The sequence below is a fragment of the Ictalurus punctatus genome, chromosome 13, assembly GCF_001660625.3.
Source record: "Ictalurus punctatus breed USDA103 chromosome 13, Coco_2.0, whole genome shotgun sequence".
In the NCBI taxonomy this organism is placed as follows: Eukaryota; Metazoa; Chordata; class Actinopteri; order Siluriformes; family Ictaluridae; genus Ictalurus; species Ictalurus punctatus.
In genome coordinates this window covers 6,527,643-6,545,289 of record NC_030428.2, presented here as the reverse complement: position 1 = coordinate 6,545,289, position 17,647 = coordinate 6,527,643, and the positions used below count along the sequence as shown (strand labels likewise).

Sequence of the window (17,647 nt, the reverse complement as noted above, 5' to 3'; positions counted from 1 at the left end):
GGAGCTTTAAGCGGTTTAATTAGCTCAAAAGGCAAGTAAAACTGTCATGGTTAAAAATTACATTTACTTTTATGGCATTTGGCAGACGCCCTTATCGAGCGACTTACATTTCTCTGATTTATACAACTGAGCATTTGAGGGTTAAGGGCCCAGCAGTGGCAGCTTGGCAGTGCTGGGATTTGAAGTCATGCACTGATCAGCAGTCCAATGTCTTAACCACTGAGCTACCACTGACCACTGTAAATATACATGTAAATGTAAAAATTAGACACATTTAATTTGAAGGGATGCGAAAGTCCTCGGGACTGAGTACCGCATCATTGTGTAGACACGTTTCTCCAATTCTCATAGCTCTCCCAAGTAAACACACTTGAACTCTTACACCACTGAAACGAACACCTGCATCCCATTTGAACGTCTCTCTCATCTACTACATCTGTAGGAAAGCACCACGTGCTGTCATGAATAATTAAGAGACGGCATCTTCTCGTAGGATAAGAACACGCAGGCTCATGAATAATTTTGAGACACCAACATGTCATAAAAGTACTATAGTACATTGCCATTTCACTCATTGCCTGTGACGTATGACCAGACGAGATTTTAAACCAGGAAGCGGAAAAAAGCTCAAAATTAACCAGCTTTCTCCTACAATTAAAATTAACGGATGCTAAGGTTGTTTTATGATGTGCGATACGAACACCTCTGTTAAAATCTCAGAAAATGTAGTTTAGTGTTTCGTGACGCTTTAAGAACCATTTAAAGAATTTCCCCGATATCGACTGTGTCGCAGGGATTTATTTAATTAAATTGTAAAGCTCTATGTATTTTCAATGAAATAAGTGTTTTTCTGTTGGCTTAATTGTTTCGCATTTTTTACAGACATCTTGGATGAGGATAAATTTAGTGTGGAGCTAGTGGTTCAATGTGTGAGGACATCGAACACACCTCAAACACACCACCACGCACTCCTGCTGCTGGGTACCGTAGCTGGAATCTTTCCAGTGAGTAATGTGCATACGTTTTCATAAACATGCTTCTGGCTGCACTTTTTTTAAAAATATTTTTTTACAAAGACTATTAATGTTTCTTTTTGTTCTCTGCGGTTCAGGAAAAAGTTCTGCACAATATCATGCCAATCTTCACGTTTATGGGGGCCAACATTATGCGACTTGATGACGCCTACAGCTTCCAGATCATCAACAGGACTGTGCAGATGGTTATCCCTGCCCTCATTCATGTATGTTGAAACCATAGTGGCTTTGCTTGAGGAGGACCAATGTTCACAATGGCTATGGGTTAATTGTGCCATAGAAAATGTTAAAGGATGTTTTCCTCATATATGATGATGAATACCTGGGTACACTTGAGTAGCGGAGAGCAGTTTATAAGTCACTTTATTTCAGTAGGTTGTAGGATTCTTTTAGGGATTTATTAAAACTGCTTTACCTGTTGTTTACTGGTGTGCATAGCTTCCTGTCTTTATAACAATGAGACTTTTTTGGGGGTTTGCACGTTTATGCTGCACTGATCTGAAATGGATGCTGATCCGCTTTCCGTGTGTTGCCACACATGAACCTGTTGCTTCTCTTTTGTCCATAAGGCTCATGACGGTAGGAGTACTCATCCACAGGGGCAAATGCAGGTTGTGGTGACACGTGTCATACACGTTTTTGTTGATGCTCTTCCACACGTCCCTGAACACAGGCGTATACCCATCCTCAGGCAGCTGCTGGGCACACTGGGGCCTGCACATTTCCTCTGGGTCTTAATGCTGCTCTTGTTCAAACAGCATGCCACCAGCACTGCTATCAGCAGCACAGGAGCTGAGAAGGTACGCTGCTTTAATGTTTCTTAGGATTTTAATCTTTAATGTTTCTTGAATACTGGTGTCAGCAACATTTACTAAAATAATTGAGTTGCATATTTGTATGTTGTTAGTATTTGCAACTTGCAATTGTGCAATTTTACTCTCTGATTGTCATGAGAGTAAAATAATTTGATTGTGTGCATCAGTGTGACTGCTACTGAGTACCAGAGGAAAGACCAAACCTCTCAGTAGGGCTGGGCAGTACAGCTAAACAATTTATCACGATATAATGTTTCATATCATTCTTTATTTATAAATTTGAATCTTTTTTAAATGAAGACCATTAGGAAAAAAGGTTTGAATTTAACCACTGTGTTTTTCGTTTACTCACTTTATTAAGGCAAACAACAAATAATTTTAGTTTAAACAGTCAAAAACAAAACAGAATTTAGACAAATATTTTCTTATATCTTATATGAAAATTAAATAAATAAGTGTTGAAGAAACTCTTTTTTTTTTTTTTTATTCACAATCTCCTCAGCAGGCTCTGAACTAATCTTCAAATGTGTTCTTGTGTTCTAATGTCACGTGGTGATGGCACAACCGCACCCCATAGATACGCAACTTGTTATTGGCTGTTTGCTTGACACTTGTAGCACATTCCTTTATCAAGGATATGATAGGCTATTTATGATCCAGGGATCGCGCAAGCATGAGCGTTGTTCATGCAGCCAAACTTAATGTCTGTTTAAATTTAATTGCGCTGTATACCGAACATTTTTTCTTTCATTACCGATACAGGTGTACCGTCGATAAATACCGATACCGTTTTATCACCCTGCGCTTCCCCTCAGGACGATCTTGTGTTTTGTCTACCATCAGCTGGTTATCTCTTACTGTCAGTGTCCGCGTACTCCCAACATGCTATGCTGCAACTGCTCATTCTGTGAGCTCGTAATCAGCAAATATTCTACAGAGAATCACTAGTCACCTAGTGTTAGCGCTGTTTGATGGGAAGAGTGTGATCTCAAGGCATGCTTAGTATGGATGGATGTATCAATCAAATAACCAACGTTCTGATGTATCAGTGCAATGCGCAAACATCAGTGCGTGTATAATTTTTAAGTTGGGCCACAGCCTGAGTGGCTAATTGAGAGAATCGGGAGAATTCCCGGTGGGCCGCTCATAAATCGGGCCGGCAGACTGCCACTCCGCCCGCTTTCTCTCTGTATCTCACACACGAGCAGAAAAGGCATGTGTGTTACATTATTGCGTGACTGATAACTAAAGTAATTCATTACACTACATTTATATTTAATGCAGCGCATAAATTTCTTATGCATTAAAATGTGACATTTTCTCACATCACTTGGCTCAGAGCTTACATGCATACGCAAGCGCGTATACCCAGGTCATTACCATGGAGAAACAAACCGTCGTCACATGCCGTGGCGCGAGGTAGCTGCCTAAAAAATGTATATTTCTTACTGAAATACTTCATATTTGTTTGAGTGCAAATCAACTTTTTTTTCATAATGATACAGTTGGACTTTTTGTAACAGAAAACAATACTCAGTATGTCGTATGTTATTTATCTTTATACTTTTGTTGAAACATGTCTAACTGGGTAGTAAGAAGTTCTTCCACCATGAAAGAATATGGACAGGTCTTGGGCATTAAACTGAAAATGGGTCTCACTCCAGCCCTGAGATAGACCTTTATTTAGGACACTCTAATTCCAGCCACTTCATGTCAAAGTTTAAGTTCATCATGGGTCCTTATTTGCACTGAAAAGCGCAATAAATGTTTTCAAAATATCTTTCGGTCACATCTGTGAACTAATAGAAATGTTACAGATTGTGTGAAATTGATGCACTGTTTAATATCAGGCCCTTGAATCAGTCAAAGCGCAATCGCATCGTGGCAGTCAAGTCGCTGGCTAAAAGAATCGATATTCCATCGTATTGTCATGAAACTTGCGATGTACACTCCTAATGCTTACCGCACCAGACCATGAGCTTTTCCTGAGGCTCTGCACATGTCTGGGGTATGTTACAAACGGCAGGACCACAAACTGTGTCTAGCTAACTTAAATGAAGTATAGAGAACAAAACTGTACACTGCTTGTCCTTGTCCTCACTTATGACATTCAGAGACTTCATTATCGTGCTTCACCCTTCTTTTAGGTCATGTGCACTCTGAAGCAGGTTTTCTTCTGGTTTTCTGTATTTATCTGTATTTATCCTTTCCTCAGTTCTTTCCCAGTTCTTCCTGAGTAATTCATCAACATGGGGAAGCTCTGACAATACACAAAAAATTAGATAAAAGTTTGTCGACCTTCAAAAATCGAGCTATAAAAATTGCAGTATTCTCAAAAAAGGCCATATCCACTATTAGGACAATAATTTAGATGTTTTAAACAGAGCTCTAATGAATATGCTGGGAAGAGGACGTAATGTACTGTAGAAGTTAGCATGCACTAGTTTCAGTGTTCTGTGGATTTAGCGCATTTCTTATTTTGGCTATTAATTATATAAAAGTTGCCATTTTAGAGATGATACAAATCAAATAATAAGCCAGCATCTATGTGTACATCAAGGTTCTTAACTGCAGTAGTGTTGTATTTATTGTAGAAGCCTTGATGATTTAACTGTTTCAGGAAGCAGCACTGGAGCGGGATCAAGAGTTCTGGGTCTTCCTGTGTTGTGAATTTGAAGTTCATGAGCAGCTGACCTCTCTCATTAAAATTCTACAGTTCCTCTTGGGCCTCCCGAAGGAAAAAGAGGATGGTAAGTGCACCCTGTTCTCCCTCTTGTCCAGATCTTGTAATAAGTACATGTAATAACAAGTATATAGGTAACACGTATGGTTTTGCAAACCGTTATGCAGTGATGCCTATGAAAAATCTTTTAAATTCCTTCATGGACAAAAGCATATATTTTCATTTATGTTCATTCTCTACAGTCCCGGAGAAGAGACTGGTGAGAGGAACCGTATGTCAAAAAACAGAGGAAAGTGCTTTAGATCTGGTTTTTAATGTAGAGGCCCACAGTGGAAAAGAGCTCAGACATTTCAAGTTCCTGTCTGTGTCCTTCATGGGACAGCTACTAGCCGCCAGCAGCTTTGTAGGAAAGGTAAGCTGTGTATTTTCAATTAAGTATATCATGGTCTAGTTTAAGGAAGGTTAAAAATAACTACACTTTTATATTCGATTCATTTTAAGTTATTTTAATGTACTAATTTAGGTGGCTGATTGTGAGGATTTAACTGAAAGCTGTCTGCAGGAACTTCAGCAAAGGTGAGTGTCTGTCAGAAATTATTTTCAGTGTGCTTATGCTGTTCTTCTGTAAACATATTATGATATCATGATGGTTTTCTAGCCTGTTGGAGGAGAACCTGCGCTACATCTACACTGTGGCTCAGTGTGTCGAGGAGAACTCTGACAAACCCACAGCCAAGTTTTGGAGAGCATTGCTTAGCAAGTCATATGATGTCTTGGATAAGGTACAATCAGCTCATCACAGATACTTCCACAAATGTTTTAAACATAAACATATTAAAAGTAACATATTGTGGATTACATTATGACCCAAGCACAGACTTGCCGACCTTTGCGTGTGAACTCCGCATTTTAACGTCAGAGTATGCTGCTATGATTTATCACTGAAAAAATACACACTTCTGTAACTCCAGAATGACTGACAGTTTTGTATTAACTGACACCCTAGAAGCCATTGTGCCCTTCCCCCATCTCGCATTAGTAATTTCAAAATAAAAGCTAAGAGGCAGATTTATTTCAGCTTTTACTTAGTGTATCGATTTGTAGTGGGTCAAAAGTGAATGCACTTGTTAGTATTTGGTGCCATTGCTTTTGAATTGCTTGACTTGAATCAGACTCTTGCGTTAGCCTGCCACAAGTATTCTAGCAATACCTTGCTGGAATTTTTGCCCATTCCCCCAGACAGAAGTGCTGTACCTCAGTCAGTTTTGTGTTCCTCTTTGCTCGTACACACAATTCAGTCCCCAAGTTTTCTATCTGATTGAGGTTTGTGATGACCACTCCAATACTTTCACTTTGTTATCTTTAAGCCAACTATGGAGGTATGCTTTGGAACATTGTCTTGCTGGAAGACACAGTTGTAGCCATGTTTTAACTTTCTAGCTGTGGTCTTGAGGGTTTTTCTTCAGAATTTAATTTCATGCCGTATGCAAGTGATCTGTGAAAAGGCTATATCGAAAATGTTTTTACACTCCAGGAATACTCAGTGTTCCTCTTGCAGGTCTGCGTGCATGTCTTGGGTTGGGTGTATTCAAGGTGGGTGTGTGTTTGTGATTTTAAGATCCTTGTCTTCTCTGAAGGTGAACGCCCTCCTCCCTACTGACACTTTCATCATGGTGGTGCGGGGCCTGATGGGTAATCAGCTGTCATCAGTAAGGAGGAAGGCAATGGAGTTGCTGAACAACAGGTTGCAGCAGAGGACACGGTGGGAGGAGCAGCAGGTGCACACCTACATTAACTCCTTGGGCTTTATGGCTGTCAATTTTGTCTTAGTTCATATTCAGGCTTTATTCTAGTCAGAGACACATTTTTTTCAAATGAATACATTTTGTGGCCAGTTAGTTTCAGAATATGTGATGTTTCATGCACAAATACAGTGTTTGGGTATTTGTTATTGATTCTCTCTGAGATGAACAGTTGACTAGTAGCTTTTAGAAATAGAAATATATATACAGGTGCATGTAAAAATAAAATAAATAATTCATATCATGGGAAAGTTAATTTTTCCCTGTAATTTAATATAAAAAAGGAACTTTCATATATACAAGATTCATTACACATAAAGTGAAATATTTCCAGCCTTTTGTATTTTAATTTTAATGATTACGGCTTACTGCCCTGCAATGGACTGGCACCCCTCCAGTGTGTACCCCGCCTTGTGCCTGATGCTCCCTTGGATAGGTTCCAGGTTCCCCTGTGACCCTGAAAAGGAGTAAGCAGTAGAAGATGGATGGATGGATGGATGGATGGATGGATTACGGCTTACAGCTCATGGAAATCAAAAATCCAGTATCTCAAAATATTTGAATAAAGAATTTATAATACAGAAATGTCCTGATGACCTGAGAAGAGCTCTAATCAGCGTATTAACTCAAAACACTTGCAAAGGTTTCCTGAGCCTTTAATCTCTGGTTCAGTACACAACCACAATCACAGGGAAGATGAATGTAAATTTTGCATTTCATTTGGAAATCAAGGTTCCAGAGTCTGGAGGAAGAGTGGAGAGGAACAGAATCCAATGTGCTTGAAGTCCAGTGTGAAGTTTCCACAGTCAGTGATGATTTGGGTTGCCATGTTATCTACTGGTGTTGGTCCACTGTGTTTTCTCAAGTTGGGAGTCAATGCAGCGTCTACCGGGAGATTTTAGAGCACTTCATGCTACTAACTGCTGACGAGCTTTATGGAGATGCTGATTTCCTTTTCCAGCAGGACTTGGCACCTGCCCACAAAACTACTAGTAACTGGTTTGCTGACTTTTGGCCACTGTGCTTGATTGGCCAGCCAACACGCCCGACCTGAACCCCATAGAGAATCTATGAGAGACAAAAGACCCAACGATACAGACGAGCTGAAGGCCTCAAAGCAACCTGGGCTTCCAGTACACCTCAGCAGTGCCACGCCGCATTGATGCAGTAATTCATGCACACAAAAAAAACCTGACCAAGTATTGAGTGCATAAATTTACATACTTTTCAGAAGAAATAAATAAATTCTTTATTCTAATATTTTGAGATACTGGATTTTTAATTTCCATGAGCTGTAAGCTGTAATTATCAAAAAAGATTTAAAAAAAAAAAAAAAAAAAGCTTGAAAGATATCACTTTGTGTAATGAATCTAGAATATATGAAAGTTCCACTTTTTGAATTAAAATTATGGGTATAAATGAACTTTTCCAAGATATAAACATTTTTTGAGCTGTAGAATATACCAGTTGTATTTAGTCTTTTGGCCTTTTCTATGCTTAAGGTGGCTGTGCTGCTGGAACTCATTGATGACCTCTTGAGCATTGTGGGGCGGGGTTGTGGCCAGATTGGAGGACAAGAGGAAGAAGAGCAAGCCATTAACAGGCAGACAGCCCTCTACAGTCTGAAGCTGCTGTGCCGCAGTTTTGGTGCCCACCACCAGAAGGCATTCTTACCTGTACTGAGTAGGACCGTGGAGTTGGTGGCAAATCCCAGGGAAGAGAGAAATGTTATGAGCAGCGCTTTGCTCTGTGTGGCCGAAGTCACTAGCACACTGGAGGCTCTTGCCATCACCCAAGTACACAGGTACTAGTTCTATTGTTCTATTAAGCGTAAAGAACTTCCTACATGCTAACAAATGTCAAAATGATTCTCCTCTACCACTACTAACATTTTAGCTTTGTTGGTATATTACTCTGTAGAACATTTTTTGATCACGTTTAAATCGATCTCTTGTAATTAGGGCTGGGTGCCACAAACTCACCAATGTTTCATAATTGAGGCCTATGAATTATGAATTCATATGTATTTGAATACAAAATGTTTAGGTGGGTGTATGTAGCACTTTTAACAGTGGACATTGTCTGAAAGCAGCTTTACTGAAATACAGATATGGATTTAGATTTAGAGCTCAACTGAGGCAGTGATTTGCAGACATGACATAAAGAAACCTCGAGAGGAACCAGACTCAATAGGGAACCTATCTTCTTCAGGGTGACACCAGATGCGATTATCAGCTCATCCACAGCTGTATACTATAAAGTCAAACTGTACTGAGTGTCTTGAAGAGATCTTCAGTTATCCACTGAATAATGAATGAGACTGGGCCATTGTGTTATCTAGCTCTGCTGAAGGTGCAGGAGGTGCTTGTGAGCTACCTCTCTCCATCAACGGCAGGGGAAGTTCAGTTGACCTTATTATCCCCAACATTTGTCTTTGTAATGGAAAAACCCTCAGTGAGGAGGTCTTTGTAGTTTATCTGGGATGTTGTTCATGGTGATGTCTAAGCTAGCCTTTTGGTATTGTACTAGCCACTGGTATTCTAACTGGCAAACCAGTGTGATTGAAGTGATTGCATAAACCATGGCAGCTAACACAGCAAAATTTCTTAATTTATTGATTGATCTTGAGATAACACTCAAAGCAATTTGGTAACATTTTCCAGTCCCTGATTTTTAAACAAACTTCAACATTTAGATGGGTAAGTTACTGTAGGTGTCCGAGCTAGATGGAAATCTTGGAAAGCAGCAAGTTTTTCTCCCCAAAATATGTTAAGTGCAAATGTTCACTGTTTACTAGTATATCTTCAACACCTCTGTGTACATATATTCTTAGAAAGCAACATGAGCAAAAAATTGTGGATCGTGATCCAGCCTGAAAAAATTTATATTTTTGACACATGACTCACCCATGGATTCTGATTGATTGCATCACATTTTTTTGTGATTGCATCACATAACTGTCAGCTGCACATTCTTGCTCTGAATCTGCCATGCTGTTATAGCTCATCCACCTTAATGTTGGCCATGTTTTCTGCTTGCCACAGTAGTAAAGAGTGGTTATTTGAGTTACCGTGGCTGGCTTGTCAGTCATGTGGTCAATCTCCTCTGACCTCTCTCGTCAACAAGGCGTTTATGTTGCTGCACTGTTACTTACTGGATGTTTTTTGTTTTTCACACCATTCTGTATAAACTATTTTGAGTGAAAATCCCAGGGATGACCAGGTGTTCCTAATAAAGTGTCTGGTGTTTTCAGGTCTTTAACTTGTATTGCCCTGAAATGCTTTTGAAGTATGATTCTGTTTTAAAATAGAATTTCTTACCCCCTGATGCAGAGTGAGTTTATTGAAGTCATTAATTCTAACTACATATTTAGTCAGTCTTTTACTTGTACATTGTTCGTTACTAAGTTTGACTTTATTTATCTTGTATTTTCTCCTTTGTCTAAACTCAATAATATTTACACTGTGTGTGTGTGTGTGTGTGTGTGTGTGTGTGTGTGTGTGTGTTGGTAAGGTTAATGCCAGCGGTTCTACAGGCCCTGAAGGAGCGCAAGGATCTTTTTTCTACAGAGGTGTATCTGTTGAGTGCAGTTACAGCCCTACAGAAAACAGCAGAAACTCTCCCTCATTTCATCAGCCCTTACCTTGAGGACACAATATTACAGGTAAAAATAAATAAATAAATAATAAAAACACATGCTCATATATACAAACTTTCGCAGAAAAACTCTACTGTTCTGTGGAATGAACTCCCCACAGGAGCATTTAATCTAATTAATTTGAATCTTAATCTACCAATAATAGATAAATAATTAATTGTTCCATTACTGTTGAGTATAGTCTGTATGCAGTGCTGTATATGATCATTTTTAATTTATCTGCTGCTGTCTGCCTTTGTGGAGCAGGTGGCACGTCTGGCACGGGTTGCTGAACGTCTCACCACCTGCCCTCAGCTGGCCGTTAGACTCTCCTCCCTGAGTTCCACACTCGCAACAAAGGTTCCACCAAGGGTTTTAATGCCCACCCTGGCAAGGTGCTATAACAGCATGGTGGACTCTCAGCAGGTTTGTGTGATTATCCTTTATTTACAGCATAAAGATTTGATCATATTATGTGACCTTTTTTTTTTTTTTTTTTTTTTTTTTTTTGGGTATGTAGAGAAATGTTATATTTTAAGAGAAATTGATAATCTTTTATAGTACAAAATCACATGTATGTCTGTTATATGTTCTTTTCATTGGTTCAGAGCCATATTTGTCCTCTGATGAACATTCTGAAAGAGCATATTGGTCATATGGAAAAGGATCAACTCAATTCCCACCAGTCAGAGCTCACCTCCTTCTTCCTATCAGCTCTGGACATCCGTGCCAAACACTGTCAGGTAAAACTCCTGAGCATACATTTAAAACCATCGTTAATGGTTAAAGGTTAGTAGTTCTGCTGCTGAAGCTAATGTGAATTCTATAGTAAGTGTAGTCAGGACCTGATATAGAATCATGGTGACGTTTCACCTGATGTGTTTGGGCAGGGAGATCTGGAAAAGACGGCTGAAATCGAGGGTTGTGTGATAGACTGTCTTCTCGTGATGGTCATGAAGCTTTCTGAGGTCACATTTAGACCACTGTTTTTCAAGGTAAGTGGAAAAAACACAAGTTATCTGTCGATCTTATTAAATGGATCAGTTAATAAATAAGCTAAAAACAAAACCTTTTTTTGTGGCAGCTTTTTGACTGGAGTAAGACAGAGGGAGCGCCTAAAGACCGAATGCTGACCTTCTGCAGGCTGACTGATTGCATTGCAGACAGACTGAAGGGCTTGTTTGTTCTGTTTGCTGGGCAGCTGGTGAAACCATTCTCAGACCTTCTCTGTCAACTGAATACTGCGCACACCGGTAGAGAAATCCTTTTTGCAGAGCCACTTTATTCACCATTTGTATTGTTTTTTAGGAGTGTCCTCCGTCCCAACTTCCCTTCTTACACAGTTTAGTGAAAGAACATACTGTAGTGTGAACATGCTAAAGAGTGAAGCTAATGTAGGCACTTTTCATTCAAATTTAGTATTTCCTAATCATAACAGAATAGGTCTGCCAAACACAACTCCATTATAATTAATTATATTGATGTTCATAATTATAATGGTGCTTTTTACACTGCCCTGAGAGCTCGTGAACTGGCCTGATCCTGTGACTGTTTGTGCTTTAATAACTAGAACTAGAGCACTGTTGATTGAATTGATATGGTGCCTACTAAGGTGCATGTCTTCCAGTGGCACAAACACCCTTGTAAATGATTGTGTGCCTTTTTGCCTTTGAAACCCCTGTAGACGAGGCCTTCTTTGACTCAGAGGAGGAGGATGATGATGCCAAGCAGAAGAGCAGTCTGTTGCTGCAATACACATTGGACTGTCTTCATAAGATCTTTCTGTATGACACACAACGATTCCTCAGCAAAGAAAGAGCGGATGCACTCCTTATCCCCCTGGTAGATCAGGTGGGTTTAACAGCTTTATATACTTCTTATATACTTTATGTGCACACTTCCTGGCAAATTTTGAAACTTTATTATATCCCTGATGATGCTTAATGACACTTTAACTGCCTGTAGTTTTTGATAATTTCTCTGGTAATTATTGTTATTATTATTATTTTGTTGTTGTTGTTGTTAAAGTGCAAATATACAAAAAAGATATGGGATATGCATATTTAAGCAAAGGCAAAAATAAAATTGTTTGACACGGAGAGCAAATAAAAGCAGAATAGGATGACCGTTTGTTTGCTTTTATTCAAGATAGTCATTAGTGTGTCTGTAATGTGCCACTTGTTAAGAGAAAATACAATTAAATAAAATTTATTTTGTTGGATTAAAGACAAATAATTTCTCGAACTGGATGAGTGGCAGTAATGCACTTGCTGTTTGGTTATGTGACCCAAACATGCAAAGAGCCATCAGGTTTATGATTATGCACTCACATATTCATGTTGTTCATTGGCAGTTGGAAAACATGCTGGGCGGAGAGCAGGTCTACGAGGCCAGAGTCACCAAGCACTTGGTTCCGTGTGTGGCACAATTCTCTGTTGCCATGGGTGATGACTCGCAGTGGAAAGTTCTGAACTACCAGATCCTGCTGAAGACACGCCACAGCTCCCCCAAGGTAACAGCAGCAAAAATAGCAGAACAGTCCCTATTGTCGCACTGTTATATATAAATAAAATATATAAATAAACTATAAATCTTTTCAGTTTCGCCTCTCACATAGATGTAAATTGATAATGTCACATGTAATTTGCTCAAAGTTTGTGTATGTGTTTCTCCTGTGGTGCAGGTGCGCTTCTCTGCTCTGCTGATGTTGGTGGAGCTGGCAAGCAAACTAAAGGAGAACTACATGGTGCTTCTGCCAGAGAGCATCCCGTTTCTGGCTGAGCTTATGGAAGGTAAGCCAGGAGAGTGTGTTCATATACAGTCCCTCCTTATGTATCTTCCACTAATCATGGTCTTAATCTATCACCTCTAAACCAAACGCTGACACTTTTAACTGAGCTTAGTAGACTACTCACTCTGGTCTCTGACTTGTGTTGTTATTTTTAAGTGCTATTAATATACATTTTGATACTGATCTTGCTGACGTTATGTTGAAGACACAAACACGGTGTGCCCTCATATACTCATTTGTCTGTATTAATCCACTTAACTTGCTAACTAGTTAGCCAGACATTACGTTACAGTGTAGGGCAACCAAAACATCTGACTTGGCATCACACTGGAGTTTCCACTTGCATATCCTTTTGCGATCTTACATCAATTAATTCACAATTTTTCTCTGCTTCTCTACTAAAATGTTAATGCTAGATAAGATCTCACTCCAGCCACACTGTTTCCATAGCCCTTGATTTACATGCCGCTAGGCTTGTACCTTCCTCTCACTCTACCTCATTCACTCCTGAACCCCGGGTCATGAAAGCAGTTAATATAGAGCCTTGAACAGCTATACCAGGTGTGATTTAGGTTCTACTGATCTAAATAACAACAACCAGGCAACATGTAATCTGCTTTTTGTTGCTGGCCTGCTTAAAAAAGTCGTTACCTTCCAAGTGCAGTTGTAGCCAATAATAAAGACACTTCCAGCATGGCTTACATCTCCTCCAGAGCACTGAGACTGGTCTAATAAGGGTTGTTAATGACCTCCTCCTTTGTTACTCACTCTGGTGAACTTAATATTCTTCTGCTTGACCACAGCTCTGTATTTGATACCATGTCCCATGATGTATTTCTTGCCTAACTCTCTGCTACTGGTGTTACTGGTGCTGCCCAGTCAATTTCCTACTTTACAGACAGACCATAAACAACCTACCGCTCCTATTACAGCTTTCACTGCTCAATCATGGCCTCAGTTTTCCCTGTTCTGCTGATTACACTCAAGATATTATTATTATTATTATTATTATTATTATTATTATTATTATTATTGTTGTTGTTATTATTGGTTATATCTGATAAACGTGACTGTGCTCATCTGACTTTTCTTTTTCTGAACAATTTGTGATTAATCTGTTAACCATGTTGTGTTATGGTAATTCTTTATCGGCTCTGGGTATTTTAAAATCTCAACATGTAAATGTGTCTTGTTGCTGCAGATGAATGTGAGGAAGTGGAACACCAGGTACAGAAGACCATTCAGGAGATGGAAACGATCCTGGGAGAATCGTTACAGAGCTACTTCTAATACAAGCATCTAAAAAACCTTCTTTAATGGGAACATGCTCTATTGCAGATTCAGCATAGTTTTTTTTTCTGCCACTCTTCCTGTCTCATGTACTGCACACTTGAAGTAATTCTTAAAAAACCTTCACAGCCACTGCCAAGATGGTCTTTCTTTGTACCTTTTGCATAACAGACTATCTGTTGTGCATTTCTTCTGCCAGCAGTGACATTTGAATTGCAGTGTTCTGTTTAACACAGTTTAGTAATGAAGCAACAAATCCAGATGATTGTCTCCAATAAATCCGTCTGCCGAGTGCTATGATGTGGGTTGTCTTCTGTTCCATTTATTCTCTCACGCTTACAACCGTCTAAACTGAACACCTTCTTACTTTGTTCACACTAACAAACAACACCATGGCTGCACCCTGTATTCACACTTTTACACGTTCACCTTAACTTTTATACATTAAGTTTAAGTTTAAGTTTGCTCCTATTGGGCCTTTGACCCAGACTCAGTCTGGTCAGTGATGTCACCTCTGGACAGAGTGCAGAAGGATTGTAGTGGCACATCACCTTGGATTTAACCCTTCCATTTCTAAAGAATTTAGTCTTTTAAAGCAGAAATCGGACAAATCGGTAATAAGGTGTATTTATTTGTTTATAAAGTTTATATACATGGTAGTCCCAAAAGTCTCCATACATAGTGGACTGTTTCCCAGCGCCACGTTGGTTGTGTCTTCATCAGTGGATGTTCGTGGCTGTCCATTTCTCGGTTGGTCCGCAACACCTCCAGTTTTTTGATTTGTTAATAAGTTTGGCAACAATGTTGTGTGATGTGCTTGCCATGTTTCCTGTTAGTAAGCATGAGTTCAATACGTTCTTCTTTTGTCAAAGTCATTCTTAAAAGCTATCTGAAAAATATATCATATTTAAAAACTAGTATAAAATGTTTGGAAGACATTTAGCTAAAAAGTGTTCATTTTCCCCATGTATGGAGACTTTTGGGACACCTTGTAGTCATGTATCTGAGGAAAACAAAACAAACACAAGCAAGCTATGTGGTCTAAGCATCCATCACAAACAGCACAATGACCAGTTCTTGCCATGATTGTTTATTTATTTATTTTACAAAATTTATACCGCTTACATCCTGGCAATGCAGAAACAGCTATTTGAACTTTCCCCTGTCCATATGAATTATTATACCCCAACCCGTTGTACATGGCCTCAGAAACTGGTGCTAAACATGCCTTTCAATTTATTACATTTACAACATTTGGCAGACACCCTTGTCCAGAGAGACTTACTTACCTACTTTCATTTATACATCTGAACAGCTGAGGGTTAAAGGCTTTGCTCAGGAGCCTGATGGTGCCTGATGGTGCTTGGCGGTGCTAGAGTTTGGTCTCATGACCTTCTGAGCAGTAGCCCGACGAAAATCACACATTTAGAGCTCTTTGAGTAAATTAATCTCTGCCCAGAACGGATTAACATGGTTTACTAACCTCAATATTCATTCATTTATTCATCCATTCTCAATAAGCTTTTTTTTATCCTGGTCATGGTTGATCTGGAGTCCATCCTGAGAACACTGGAGACAAGACAGGAAGACGCCCTGGGTGGAATGGCAGTCCATCACCGAGCACTTTGCACAAACGGACAGCATCGCCAAAGGAAATGCTGTCACTGACCTGTCAGATAATGCAGTGCTGCACTTGGAGAGGCAAGTCCTTTTTAAAATTGTAAGTAGTTCACTGTAAACTGATATCACAAAGTAAAACTGATGAGTGAAAAGAATGATGAATGAATGAAAAGTTACTGAAAATTGTTGACAGTGTGCTGTGTTGATGAACATGTATTTATATCACAGGAAATTGAGCTTGGTGATGCAGTTGTGTAATACATGAAGGTATTTGTACATCACAGGAAATATGGCTAACTAGCCATTAGCAAACTGTGGTGTTTGCTTTACTGCATCAGCAGTCATGGGCGCTTTCAAAACACTTCTTATTGAAGCTTTGAAACCTTTATGAATCTTTTATTTGATTCAGGGGTTCGGCGCGTGTATCATATTGGGCATATCACGTGATTTCAGCAAACGAGGCTTCGTTTGGTCATTACTGTTTCGATATTTCCATAGTTCGCCGCGAGGGGGTGTTCGCCGATCTCCAGGTGAACCAATGAAATAGTGTTTAATGTATAATTTGAACTGTTCTCCGGTCAGTTTTATTATATAGGTTTATAAAATTGAAATGATTCAATAGTCCATGGTCAGTACTCGCCTCAGGATGCCTTGTTAATCACCTGACAAAATTCCACCAAATTTCCTGATAAAAATTCAAAAGACAGGGCCAGATGTTGTGGGTTATTACATTTATTAATCTTCATTTTTCATCACCAAAATAACCTATAGTTATTCACAATGAGGAGCCTACAGGTTACAAAACCAAGCTCATGTAGCTGTCAGACAGATGTTAAAAACTCAACACTTTTTTTTTTTTTTTTTTTTAAACACAAATTTTTAAATGGCTCTTAGAATGATGTGGACAGGGACACTTCACCCAGGATTTGAACCCAAGGCAGCCTGTACCAGTCGAAATCTCTATCAGCTCCCTCACAGAGCAACACCTGCAAGTGACCACTAAGTGTCACCATGGATACGGGAGTCGGATTGTTTCGAAGCCTCGACACAATACGGCACATTTGCTTCCACGAAGCCTCGCTCTGCCCACCACTAGGCATTAGTCATTTTAGCAGTTTCACTATTTATATGTAAATTAAATAGCATTTTGGCTTACAAATACTGACTTACCTTTAAATCTAAAACCTTGAGCTGTCGTTGCAGATTTTCGCGCTGAATACATACATGTGCAGAAGTCACATGCTAGTCTCGCGTGATTACGTCAACAGGTCCTGAAGTTCCAATCAGCGAAGGCCTGTGATATTTCTTTAGTAATTGTGTATCTACTCATACTCAACTACAATGTATTATTATTATTATTATTATTATTATTATTATTATTATTATTATTATTATTAGTTTTAAAATATTAATTTAAAATGCAACTATGTTGTTGAAAACATTGTGTTGATACAACCTACACGTCTTGGCAAAATTTCAGCGTTGCTTTATAAGTATTCTTTTGACCTTTCAGCAACCATTTAGCATCAGTTGTTGTTTAAACATTAAATGCTAAAACAACTGTGGCATTATTTCAAGCATGTTTCAGCCTTGAAGGTCGGTCGTGTGCCTGCTGGGTGAGCAAAGAGAAACTGCATTTCTAATGCACGTTGCCCACATGTGGCCTGATTTGAGAGGTGTCAATGTGACATCCCTGCTGAAAAACTAAACAAAAAAAATAGAAACCATCTCAGAAATCCTAATGGTTTCCACTACAAATACAATTAGAGACCATCAGCTAACCATTAAAACCATTGCCATTATTGGTCCTTAATGGTTACCACTAGACATAACATGCCAGCAGAATAATGTCAGATTAATTTTTAAGTCGCTGTCCAGCGGTTTTTAACCCCTTTGTGGACATTTTTGTCTTTTTATTTTTGTTGTTTTATATAATTGTCTGTGTTAATGCAAACAGCATAGATTTCGCAAAAGG

General features: G+C 39.1%; 1 protein-coding gene across 1 annotated transcript in view; it reads left to right on the top strand.

The window, feature by feature from the left end:
• heatr1 (HEAT repeat containing 1) overlaps positions 1-14,352 on the top strand; it is a 32,663-nt gene extending 18,311 nt beyond the window's left edge. The window contains exons 28-45 of the mRNA XM_017483580.3: positions 883-1,004; positions 1,112-1,240; positions 1,604-1,834; positions 4,470-4,599; positions 4,775-4,944; positions 5,056-5,108; positions 5,191-5,314; positions 6,170-6,310; positions 7,837-8,138; positions 9,848-9,998; positions 10,239-10,397; positions 10,580-10,714; positions 10,862-10,966; positions 11,056-11,224; positions 11,656-11,822; positions 12,325-12,483; positions 12,655-12,763; positions 13,964-14,352. Of these exons, the coding sequence (XP_017339069.2) occupies positions 883-1,004; positions 1,112-1,240; positions 1,604-1,834; positions 4,470-4,599; positions 4,775-4,944; positions 5,056-5,108; positions 5,191-5,314; positions 6,170-6,310; positions 7,837-8,138; positions 9,848-9,998; positions 10,239-10,397; positions 10,580-10,714; positions 10,862-10,966; positions 11,056-11,224; positions 11,656-11,822; positions 12,325-12,483; positions 12,655-12,763; positions 13,964-14,052 (2,645 nt within the window). The 3' untranslated portion in view covers positions 14,053-14,352. The remainder of the gene's footprint in view (positions 1-882; positions 1,005-1,111; positions 1,241-1,603; positions 1,835-4,469; positions 4,600-4,774; positions 4,945-5,055; positions 5,109-5,190; positions 5,315-6,169; positions 6,311-7,836; positions 8,139-9,847; positions 9,999-10,238; positions 10,398-10,579; positions 10,715-10,861; positions 10,967-11,055; positions 11,225-11,655; positions 11,823-12,324; positions 12,484-12,654; positions 12,764-13,963) is intronic.
• The last annotated feature ends 3,295 nt before the right edge of the window (positions 14,353-17,647 follow it).